Source organism: Copadichromis virginalis, linkage group LG7 (assembly GCF_057382275.1).
Source record: "Copadichromis virginalis isolate Kocher_CV1m ecotype Utaka linkage group LG7, C_Virginalis_male_GT1.1, whole genome shotgun sequence".
Classification (NCBI taxonomy): domain Eukaryota; kingdom Metazoa; phylum Chordata; class Actinopteri; order Cichliformes; family Cichlidae; genus Copadichromis; species Copadichromis virginalis.
The window spans coordinates 52,382,366-52,393,795 of record NC_140624.1 but is presented as its reverse complement, the minus strand read 5'-3'; the positions used below and the strand labels follow the sequence as shown (position 1 = coordinate 52,393,795).

Below are 11,430 nucleotides of genomic sequence, written 5' to 3'. Positions count from 1 at the left end.
TCCTGTCACAGCTGTTTTGTCAGTCACTATTTCCTGTCTCCCGAGAGGCTCTACAGCTTTAACAGATTTCTGAGGTCAGAGCTGTCTTTAAAGGGTTATTGTTCTCAGAGGGGCATTTCATTGCTCTCGGAAGGCTCTGGACGGAGGCCACAGTGGAACTGGAAATCATCAGAGGTAAAGAAACCAGCTGTCTGCAAGTGAACGATATCCTGCTGTCTGAACCGGCTATTGATTTTAAATTTGCTCAAAGCAGTCAGTGCTGACCAAGGGGATGGCAGGTGCTACGTCTTTTATAAACATCCATAACATAGAAATGTTTAAATTTCACTTGGGTTGTGTTGAAGTCGTCTACTTTCCCTTTTGTTTTGCTTTTTGCTTTTTTCTTGTTGCAAAGAATCACTTCCACAATGGGGCCAGGCATTTGTTACCTGTAGGCTGGACTATTGTAATTCCTTAATCTCCGGATTTCCTAAAAACTCCCTTTTACTTCCTCTGCATTTACCGACCACTATTTAACTTTGGTCTTCTCTCTCTCTGTAGTATATGCTTTGTTCTGTAAGTTGTCTTTTTTCTATCCTTTTCTTTTCGCTTTTCGCTTTTTTCCTAAACACACGCAGTCATGTTATTTGTCCCCGTTGTCCTTACGTACTTGCTCATTGACACCCAACAATCCATGATCCCTTATCTATAATACTGTAGGATCCTTACCTTAGAATAGAAAGTGCTAAATGAGTACTGTAAATTGGTGCTACATAAACTGAACAGAATTGAACCAGCCTCATTGTTTTAATTGACAAAGTGGTGAACGCCATTAACCCTGAAGTGATGACTAATGATTTTAACTCAGTCTTTGCTGGACTGATCAATCTTGTTTTCAGTAGACTCGGAGAAGCACTTGCTTGTAATGTTAGTAGGTTCATAAGTATTTGGACATTAACACATATTTTTGTGTTTTGCCTCTGTATGCCACAGCAGTAGCTTTTAAAATCACACAGTCAAGATGTGACTGAAGTGCAGACACAGTACCCCATTTTCAGATGCTCAGAAGTAATCGGACATTTGACTGACAAGCTGTCTCATGACCAGGCGATGTCTGTCCCTTCATTATTCCATCACAGCAGACGAAACATCTGGGTTCATTTCAAATGCTGATCTTGTATTTGGTAACAGGTCACTGGAACTCTCATTACGAGGTCCAAAGAGATGTCAACAAGAGCTCTAAAGTCCATAATTAGGAGATACCTTTGTGGAGGGAAATCAAGAAGGTTTACAACAAGGCGCAAAGCACTGGTCAGACTAAAAAACAGGAAAACCAGCAAGGTATTCACCAGAAAACATCTAAAAGAGCATGCAGAGTTTAGAAAAAATGCAAAAAAGAAAAAAAAAACTTTGGACAGAAGAAACCAAGATTATTTTGCACCAGAATGAAGGGAAACACGTGGAGAAGGAGAGGAACAGCAAGTCATCTGTCAAACATGATGTTGTTATGTGCCTGTGGAACCGGGTCACTGCTGGTTATTGATGACGTGACTGCTGCTAAAAGCAGAGGATGAATACTCTCTGCTGAGGTTCAGCAAATGCTGCAAAACTGATCAGACACTGCGGTTCCACAAATAGAACCGCAACTAAAGGCAACTGAAGCAAGGACCTGGTAGATCATCTCAAGACAAACACAACATTGGGTTCTAGACTTCAAGCAGTCACTGACTTCATTAACGCATTAAAACAATCCTTTTTAATGTGGATCTGTGTATAAAAATAGCTGTAATTTCTAAACACTTAATGAAACAAATTAAAGCTGAACACCGGCGCTTCAGTCACATCTTGACTGTTTAAAATCCTCTGTGGTGCTGTACAGAAGTGAAGCTTCAAAAAAATGTGTCATTCTTCCAGAACTTACAGACGTACAGTAGCTGTACATCATCAAGCATTTATTTGCTGTTAATACTTGTTTGCACATCATTCATCATCATTCACTCTTCCTGTTGATTCCAAAAGAAAACAACACACTGACGTTTATTAGCTTATATGAATATTTAGACACTTTTATTTTGTTTATAAATTTGGTACATAAGTTGTTGCTGTTTTTTTCATTAGACACATTTACACAACATTTTGTGATAAATCTGACACTGAACATGAACGTGTGTTTATATTTATATACGTCTATAGCAGCAGTATATCGAGGTCATGGCTTCAGCTTTCATTTCCTGCCTTATCTTCCTTATAAACTCTGATTAGCTGGGATTATTACGCATTGCATTACAAATTAAATCAATAAAATGACGGGATTAGAAGGATTTTTAGGAGTCACTTTGAAGTCTAACGTCCTCCAGTGTCTGCACTGTGGAACTCTAGTGTATAGCTGCCTTTGTTATGGGATTCAGGGGATGGCATAATCATAGTTTTGATGAAAGAGCTGCTCTGACAACCAATAAAAGTTTAATGTTTGAAACAAACAAACAAACAAAATAAAACACGAACACACATTCATCCCGCACCTATCTTCAAACTAACTGAACCTTCTCACGGAGAAGACAGTAACGTACAATTTCACACTAAAAATAAATTAACATCCTGGCACACTGTTCACATTTTAACACAACAAATTCTTTACAGACATCGTGCAGGTTGTTGAATCACAGCGAAACAAAGACAACCTGGCAATGAACTGAAATCCAAAAAGTGCAACAGGAGAGCTTTATGATGCTCCCTCGGTGGGCTTGTACTAATAAAAGTTATGTGATTGTATTCATGTGAGTTTAGCAATATAGCAAAGAATGAATGTGGAGTGATACACTGATAACGGGTACTTACAGAAGGTCTGTAATTCATCTGTCAAATGTTTGTAGCAGTCCACAAGATATCTACAGACTGACAGAATTTTCAGTCTCCAAATTTTGTTTGCAGTGCTTTTACTGGTTCCCATCTGTGAGGGGAAAGTCTTATTTTGGTGATTATGCTTATGGTTATATACATTTTTCTTGTATATCTGCTGTCTCATCTGTAAAGGTGACATGTAGAGGTGGGTCTTTGGGACACACTGGAGGCTCTTTCAGTGGTGTTTCCGACACTTTGTCCTCTAATACTCCGTGTCCCCTCTTAGACCCGTGGGGGACCTGCAATGTCTGTACAGCAGGAATGCTAGAGTCACCCTGCACTCCCGCCTGAACTGACCCACGCGCCTGCATGTTTCTTTCTGATGGGTACAGCATGGTGTGCGATGTGTTCACCATTTCCCGCAATTCACGGGACATCAGTGATGGTGAGTCCCGAGAGACGATGGATGAGGAGAGATAACCGTCAGCACAGAGGAAGTGCCTGCCACTGCTTCGTCCCCGTCCACCCATTTTACAGAACACACACTTGATTTTCTCCATTAGCTTGAGAACAACTGTCTTTCTGAGCAAGATGTAGATCCAGGGGTCTAGGATGGGGTTGACAGAAGCCATGCGGATGGCCTGCAGGTCGTCAAGTATCGAGTTCTCGTCTTTGCGGTTTCTGAACAGCTGATTTATGAAGATCCTCAGCTGAGAGGCAAGCAGAGAAAACAGGAAGGTAGAAAAGTTTAATAAGCATTAAGAACATTTTTATTTATTTATTTATAACATTTCACAAAAGCAAACAATTCAATTTTTTGGTTTTTGTCGACACTTGATTGGCTACACCTGATTCCTTCATTTAAGAGTAATATTTTATATATTTATTTAATATTCTTACACAGTTGAAATGGAATAGTCAAGCATAAACAGACACTATCTGACTTCTGCTAACTGAGATAAAGTACAAAGGGCAAGAAGCCAATAAAAGAAATTCCCACATTTCTTGCTCTCAAATAGCAAATGAGATTTTGGCACTTGGGCTTCCCCCGAGTCTAATCGTCAGTTGTCTTTTTCAAGACCCGCAGGCCCGGAAGTTTAAATCTTAAGATTTAAAACAGCACTCAGTTATCGCTACTAACATTACAATGAATTGCTTCTTATAATTTCTAATCATTACATCATAATTTTGACGGATATTAAAAAAAATCCTTATCCTAAAACGTTTCTAACGGGCACAGTGAGAATATAAAGCTTTTGCAAATGTATTGTTGAGTTGATCTAAAAGATAAACGTGCCACTTGTCTGGGTTGTACTAATTGAAGCGACAGTTCTCTTAGTGCACAGTTCACTTCTGCGAAAGTAACACAAAGAGGACGATGTTTTAACAAAAACACTCAAAACTTTGCTCCTTGACATTATCTCAGGTTGGACAATGACGTCTGCTGATAAAGCTGAGAATAAACTGAGAATTGAGACTTTTGAAGTTAGCAACTTTAACGACACTGGTTACTGTAAATACTCGCATTAGTCCCCCACACAAACACACGTATTCCCTTGTGTACGTGTGTACGTGTGTATGCTGAAGTGAAAGCACAAAGGGTGTTAACAGCGAAACGTGTGACGGCTCACAAAGTGTGTCATCAGACCACAAAGCTCTAAACCAAGGACACAACATTCAGAAAGCATATGCGTAAAACCTGTGTTGGTATTTGTGTTTGCGTGCGCACAGTCTATTTTTTCATTACACTGATCAAGTTTAACACAATATCTTTCCTGGTTTTTCTGTCTCGAAAGAACCAGCTTGTTACAACTCTGTGACAGTCTAGTGCGCGCGCATATACTAGTGGCGCGCTTGCTCGTTACCATTTCGCCATACTCACCACTAAAGGTATGGAGCAGATGAGGACGACAGCGGATGTAGCTATAAGCAGGATCACCATCTGGATCTCTGCCCCAGCTAATCGTCCAAAATTTCGTCTGCGCCGGAGCTCCGCGACGCGCCGCGGATCTGTTCCCAGAGACGTGCGGCGGATGAACCGCTTGTGCATCAGGATCAGAGCTCCACACACGACCACGTTGCATATGACAGTGGCCAGCACGATGCCCGAGTTCACCCCAGCGTACATCAAATTAAAAGTCTTGACACTTGTGTCACTGCTGTTCCAGTCGATGAAACACCAGGTCTCAGACTCCTGGAGTTTCACACGACCGAACCCCATGCTGGGCATCGCGCAAAACACAACGTTGGAAATGTATATGGCTAAAAGAGCCAGCGCTGCGAGTCTCTGGTTGACGTACTCGTTGTAGAAATATGCGTGGTTTATCGCCAGGTATCTTTCCACTGACATTGCAAATACAATGCCTAGCTGCACCACGAAGAAGAAGAGCAGGATGAAGCCGGAGTACTGGCACAATGGATCAGCTCCAGGCCAGGTGCCTTTGATGTAGGTGGCGATGGTGACGGGGCTGGCCAGCAAGGTGCCCAGCAGGTCTGTCACCGCCAGGCCACACACAAGTGTGTAGAAAGTCGTCTCTTTTCGTTCCTTTCGTGATATTCGCAGAACAACTATGGCGATGACATTCCCCACCACCCCGAAGATGAACATAATCACCGGGATGGTGGGCGTACGAAATCCGGGTTGTTCTTTCGTGGAATTCATAACTGCAATGAATTCTTTCACTTGTTCACGCTGAGCAAAGCAGTGACACTTCCCATTAATGCTCGTTCCTCCAGTTCTCCAGTAACCAAACCCATATCTCCAAAACGTCTCTTTTTACGCACAGAATTTATACTCCATATCTTTGGTGAAAGTACGGATCCACAGGAGACAAACGTTCACTCAGGTGGTTTTGCTTTGCAAGAGATGCTCCGACCGAGGTTGCGAGCTGCGCTTCACGCTGTAATTACACCATCATCTGACAGAGTAGTTTCCTCTTGGGTCACTGACGGCAGCTCCTCCTCTGTATTTCCTTTAACCAGCGAGCTTTTCGCGCAGCAACACAACCAAACACCATCTGCAGCAGAGAAGCCGCCAGAAAGAAGGCGCAGGTTAGAAATGAGTGTCTCAGGTCTTCTTTATGATTGGATTTCCAAGTGTGCACCTACGAGGACGTGAGTTTATCAACGTCTTCGTCACCGCAAAAGTCATAACAACAGCTGGTTTGAACCAGAATAGTTAATTAAACTGGGAATAACCATGCATAAAAAATATCTAATGAAATAGAGTATATAAGTGTGGTTTATAAAAGAAAAAGCGACTTTATTTATCAAGCAAATTAAAAGATAGCAGGAGATGATTTAGTGCTTTTCCAGAATCAGAGGAAACTCAAATGATGTGAAACAGTCTAACTAAAGTCTAGAAGCCTGCTTCATCTTTGTCTTTACACAGAGGGAAAAGTCGCACTTTTTATTGCGCTACAGTTGCAAAACAGCTCTGCACACCAGTTTCCCGACTTATTTTCATACAACACAAATACAGTGTTGATGCGCTGTTATCTTGATCATGATGCACGGTACTCTTCAGGTTATGTAGTCATTTTTCACTTGCTTCAAGAAATGAATAAAGAATGAATAAACCCGGTCATATTGATGTATTATGGATATAAACTATAGGTACCACACTACAACATAAACCACTCTGCTGGAAAAATTAAGCTGAAAAATGAACTTAATGTACTTAAACTTTTTTTTTTTTACTTTGTTCGACTGCTACTTGTGCGTATACCTCCATCAAAGTAAAATGATCAAAGTCGAAGCATGACACACACTGTGATTGGCACTTTAAGTATAAGCTTGAGAAAGAATTGACTTACCGTCTGTTTGAATGAGGAAACAGAAGGCTGCAGATTGTTCGATCCCTTTTCAAAAAAGTCACCAGTCAGCACAAACTCAGAGGTTATGAGTCACTGTGAACTGGGAATAATCTTTTAGTTCCTAATGAATGGGGGGAAAAAAAAACCCAAAACAAAACAAAAAAAGCACAAAAAAAAATTCTTCTTTTTATCCCCATTACTGGGACCTGTCTATCGGGACCTGTGGTTTTAATTTGCATGCCTTTGCAATATTTAATAGTGTGTTGAAAATTAGCACAGTGAATTTATCCAGGTTTTCAAGTACTTTAACATAACTGACTGGTATAATTTTGAAAAACTCATTTTAGTTACATTCTAAGAGTTTGATATGGTGTGGGACACAGATTAAGCATTGTGAAATTAAGTGAAATGGTAACCTGTCACAATGAAGAAAAGTGTGGTGAGTACTAAAACATGGTCAGTGATAAACCCGGGGGCAGGATGAGAAACAGCACCCAGATTAAAAGTGTAAGTAGAGTCTATAAATGATCATACCCAAGAACTGGGTGAGAGGGAAAATGTATCAGCTGTATTTTTCTTGTAAAACAAAGGAAAGTTTTACTTCCAGAGTTTTAATATATGCAAATGATAAAGCAAATTAGTCATAGGGGAAAAGGTAAGTCCACCTCCACCTCCATCATGTACAATCGGCATTTGAAATCACCAGACCTGACGTCCCCAAGTGAAGCCCAAGAGAAGACTCATCTGTCTACATTGCCAGGTTTAAATTATTTTCATTTTCATTTTCACATGCTGTCAAACTAAGTTCAGCTATCATCATTCTCACCCACCTTCTGTTTCATATGTTTTAAATGTCAGTGCTCTCCTGTCATTCTGCCTTTGATGCTCTCATTTGCGCAAACCACCTCCTCGCCATTTCCACTTCACCCTGGTCGATCAGAGACCCTCTCCAAGCTTCAGTCTGCTTCATCTAAACTAGCACCAGCACCGAGACTTCGAAGGGCCCTGTCCTACTTCCTGTCATTCTGTTGCTTTATCAGACTCCAATCACCAAATAGCTTTTTACTTTTTTACTATTTAAATTCTGTAACTCAATTAATTCATGTTTAGCAATGTCTGGTTTTACTCTTCTATATGGAGCATTTGATTTAGGCCAGATTAAAATTGTTGTCTCTTTTAAATCAGACAATTTTAAAGATCAAACCAAATTCTTTATCTCAGTTGATGACGTTCACTTCTTTCAAATTATCTCTCAGTCATAAAAGTCACCATGTCTGCAAGTACCTGGTGAACAAAATGTATGAATCTGTACTCTGAAACCCATGCAGGTACACAGAGAACATGCTAACGTGACACAGGAAGGCTTTAGCCAACAAGGAGCCTTGAACAATTCTCGCTTGTCCAAACAGAACATTTGACAAAGCTACAGTTACGGTAAACATTTAGCCAAAGATCAGGGTTTTTGGAATAAAAGGTAAATTTGAAACAGTTGTTTGGCTGCCACATTGGTAAACACGTTTGCTTCAAAATACATTCATAACCAGTGATAATACTGATGATGACTGCGTTTACACCTCTACAGGCAGTATCTCACTTAGCTTAGATTGAGATCTTTTAAAACAGATGAATTCCCCAGTGACATGCAGACACATCTGCTCCATCAAGATTAAACCAAAACCACAATCTTTAAGATGACTTAAGCAAAGCAGTTTTTAAATGAAAAAATAAAACACAGATGGAAGTATTCAAATTTCAGTCTGTGCTCTATACGCCCACCATCCACCCCATGCACCTCCCAGTGATTCTGTTGCAGTTCTTGAGGTTTTGATATTGCTGCATACTGCCAAGCAATGGAGACTTTAACACTGATACAGGAGAGCTAGAGAAGCTGCTGCAATGCATGCTGCAGCATATCAATATTTTGTTTTACAAACAAAGTTTCAAGACTGTTCATGTAGCCCACTGATGTATTTGCTTATATATGTATGTATGACCTTTGCTATCATGAGTCAGCTGTATACTGTAGCTGTATACTAATTCTGCTATGCTCTATGCTAAGAGCAACGCAGAATTAACTGGGTGGGTTACACTCATGCAGCTTTAGTCATATAAAAAGTGCTAATGAGCATGATGAAGAAAATGTACTTCCCTCTGCCGTGCTCCCTCTCTGACATAGAAATGAAAATAATCCGATGACTTATTTTTAAGCACAGCAAGTTTGTTCTGTACGCCGGTATTTAACTGGCTAACACCAAAACAATTTCAAATGATTCCTATGACATAAAAGGTTATCACAAAAAGAAAAAAAAATCCCACAAGACAATATGGCAAGAGATCTATAAATAGTATCTTGTCACATTTCTTATCAGATTTCCACACAAAGATTGTGACACATGCTAGTTTACAGGAATCCACTCTACAGCTGGAAATGTGCACAAGCTTCCAAGCTGCTCTCAATGAATGCAAACATTGCTGTATAAAGTTCTTAATTTCCTTTCACACTTCGTTCAAAGATCAAAACGTGTCGAACACACGTCTACGTCAGCCAGTGGTAGGTTTTAACCTTGTGGTAAAGACACATTTGAACCACCATTTTCCATCTTGTAAACATTCCACTGAGTCACCTCAGAACTTTGCAAGACTATGTCAATTATATAAATTGACACGAATATTTAAGAAAGTAGCCATTAATCCAAATAATATAAAGTGCTATAACTATACAACTTCAAACACAATGTTATGTTTGCTGAATGTATGACATTTTAATATGGGCATTTACACTGTGCGATGCAATAACAGCTGCAGCAGGTACACAACGAAATGTTTGTTAGGGCACGTGTCAGGAAGTTGATAGTTGTTGTGATAGTTGTGATTTAAACAAGTCATGACTAACAAATCAATTCTGTTTTTTGTAACTTGTAAACAAGATGATTTAGAGCAGGATGTTAGTGTTTGTATGCTAGCTTGGTCTGCAAATGTGTCACTTACTCCACCACAACACTTGTGAAACTTTCAAAGGGGTAGCACTTCTTCTGACCACACAGTGAGGCTTTCTTTCCAACAAAGAAAAAGATAACTCATATCAGAAAAAAACATTTTAATGGGTAACTTTGCTCTAGTAACAACTAGGTACAAGGTGAAAGGTTTAATTAATGGTATGGCAAGTCTCATATTCTGAGAGGTTTCATGGCATTGCTGTGTCTCTAAGCCGGTAGTTTGTCAGAAAGCAAACAAATTCATATTGTAGTCAAATATAAGAGAAAAGTTCATGTTTAGTGCCATGAAGTTGTGGAACACTTTCTAAAGCAGCCAGCAAGTCTAATTCTTAAAAGGCACACTCTGTTGCAGATGAATCCAATTATGGGAGTGGCTTATGGTCTGACAGCCTCTCTTTGCTGGTGTCTTTTCTGATGGGATGTTGCAGCTATCCTCTCTTTATTTTGTTTAAGAGGTCACTCAACTTCTGCCTTCAATGGTCCAAGGCAACTTCACCCAAAGGCCAGTGGCCATGCCACTCCTCTTCATGTCTCTTTTACACACATCCAAAGGGGTGCTTGCCTTCTTACAAGGTCTTTTGGGATGCGTCCATTGTCCATTTTTCTGACATGTTCAAGTCCAAATGTCTGATTTTTTGAGGATAGTGTACATAGTTGGTAGTAGGTATCACTGTTCTGGCAAGCATGAGCATATTAGTGACCTTGTCTGTCCATGTAATGCCCAAAATGGAGTTGTAAATTCCTTATGTAGAAAGTGTTCAGCCCGTGTTCTTGCCTAGCATAGGTTGTCCAGGAATCACTTCCTTGGAGAAACATGCTGAACATGTTGGTGGCAGCTAGGCCAGTCCTTTTGCAAATTCCTATTTTCATGGACTTGTTTGTGGTAGTTGTGTAGCAAAGGGAAGCAAAATGTGGAACAGCATCCAGTGCATAGCTGTTGATTAGAAGCTTTGAGACAGCAGATGTTCTTTGGCACAAGATTTGGGTTTTCTTTAATCTGATGTTCAGCTTGAAGTCATCACAAGCAGCTGCGAACTTGTCAAGCAGTGTAGTGCTTTCCCGGGCGGGAAATGAGTGTTGCATCATCAGCAAATTCTAGATCTTGGATCAGAACTTCTCATGCTTTGGTCTTTTTCTTCCAATGTTCAGTGATGAAAAGTTTAACATTGTTTCTTGTGTGATGCTCTCTTCGAATGTGTCATGTAGAAGTAGGCAAAAGAATATAAGCTAAAAAATGTTGGAGCCAGCAAACATCCTTGTTTGACCCCACTTTATATGGCAAAAGGGTTGGACAAAGATCTGTCACATTTCACTGCTCCTGTCCTAATTGCAAGAGAGAATTTCCCTTTATTGAGATTATTTTATTTATTTATTTATTTATCTATTTCAACACTCCTGTTATTGTACAGGGTGGGCCATTTATATGGATACACCGTAATAAAATTGGAATGGTTAGCGATTGCATTGACAATCCAACACAATGGGCAGCACATTGAACACATTTTATAAGTGGTCAGAAACGTGTAAATAACTCATGAAAGAATAAAGTTACTTTAAAACCAAGCACACCAGTGTTTTTCTTGTGACTTTACCAATAAGTTTGATGTGTCACATGGCCCTCTTCCTATTGAAAAAACAAAAGTTGTATCCAAAATGGCCGACTTCTAAATGGCCACCATGGTCACCACCCATCTTGAGGAGTTTGCCCCCTCACATATACTAATGTGCCACAAACAGAGATGGGCAGTAACGCGTAATCTGATTACTTTTTTCAAGTAACGAGTAAAGTAAGGGATTAC

At 40.0% G+C, this 11,430-nt stretch overlaps 1 protein-coding gene across 1 annotated transcript; it reads right to left on the bottom strand.

The window, feature by feature from the left end:
- Positions 1-2,429: 2,429 nt before the first annotated feature.
- ptger4b (prostaglandin E receptor 4 (subtype EP4) b) lies at positions 2,430-5,903 on the bottom strand. The gene is made up of 2 exons (XM_085464124.1): positions 4,703-5,903; positions 2,430-3,530 (listed from the first exon to the last, which is right to left on the bottom strand). The coding sequence occupies exons 1-2, from the start codon at positions 5,480-5,482 to the stop codon at positions 2,970-2,972; spliced, it is 1,341 nt and encodes a 446-aa protein (XP_085320250.1). The 5' UTR covers positions 5,483-5,903; the 3' UTR covers positions 2,430-2,969.
- Between the last annotated feature and the right edge of the window lie 5,527 nt (positions 5,904-11,430).

Excerpts from the sequence above, each read along its gene's own strand:
- ptger4b (XM_085464124.1), bottom strand. The coding sequence starts at position 5,482 with ATGAATTCCACGAAAGAACAACCCGGATTTCGTACGCCCACCATCCCG. Across the intron at positions 3,531-4,702 it reads TCTGCTCCATACCTTTAGTG|CTGAGGATCTTCATAAATCA; the intron begins GTGAGTATGGCG and ends CTTGCCTCTCAG.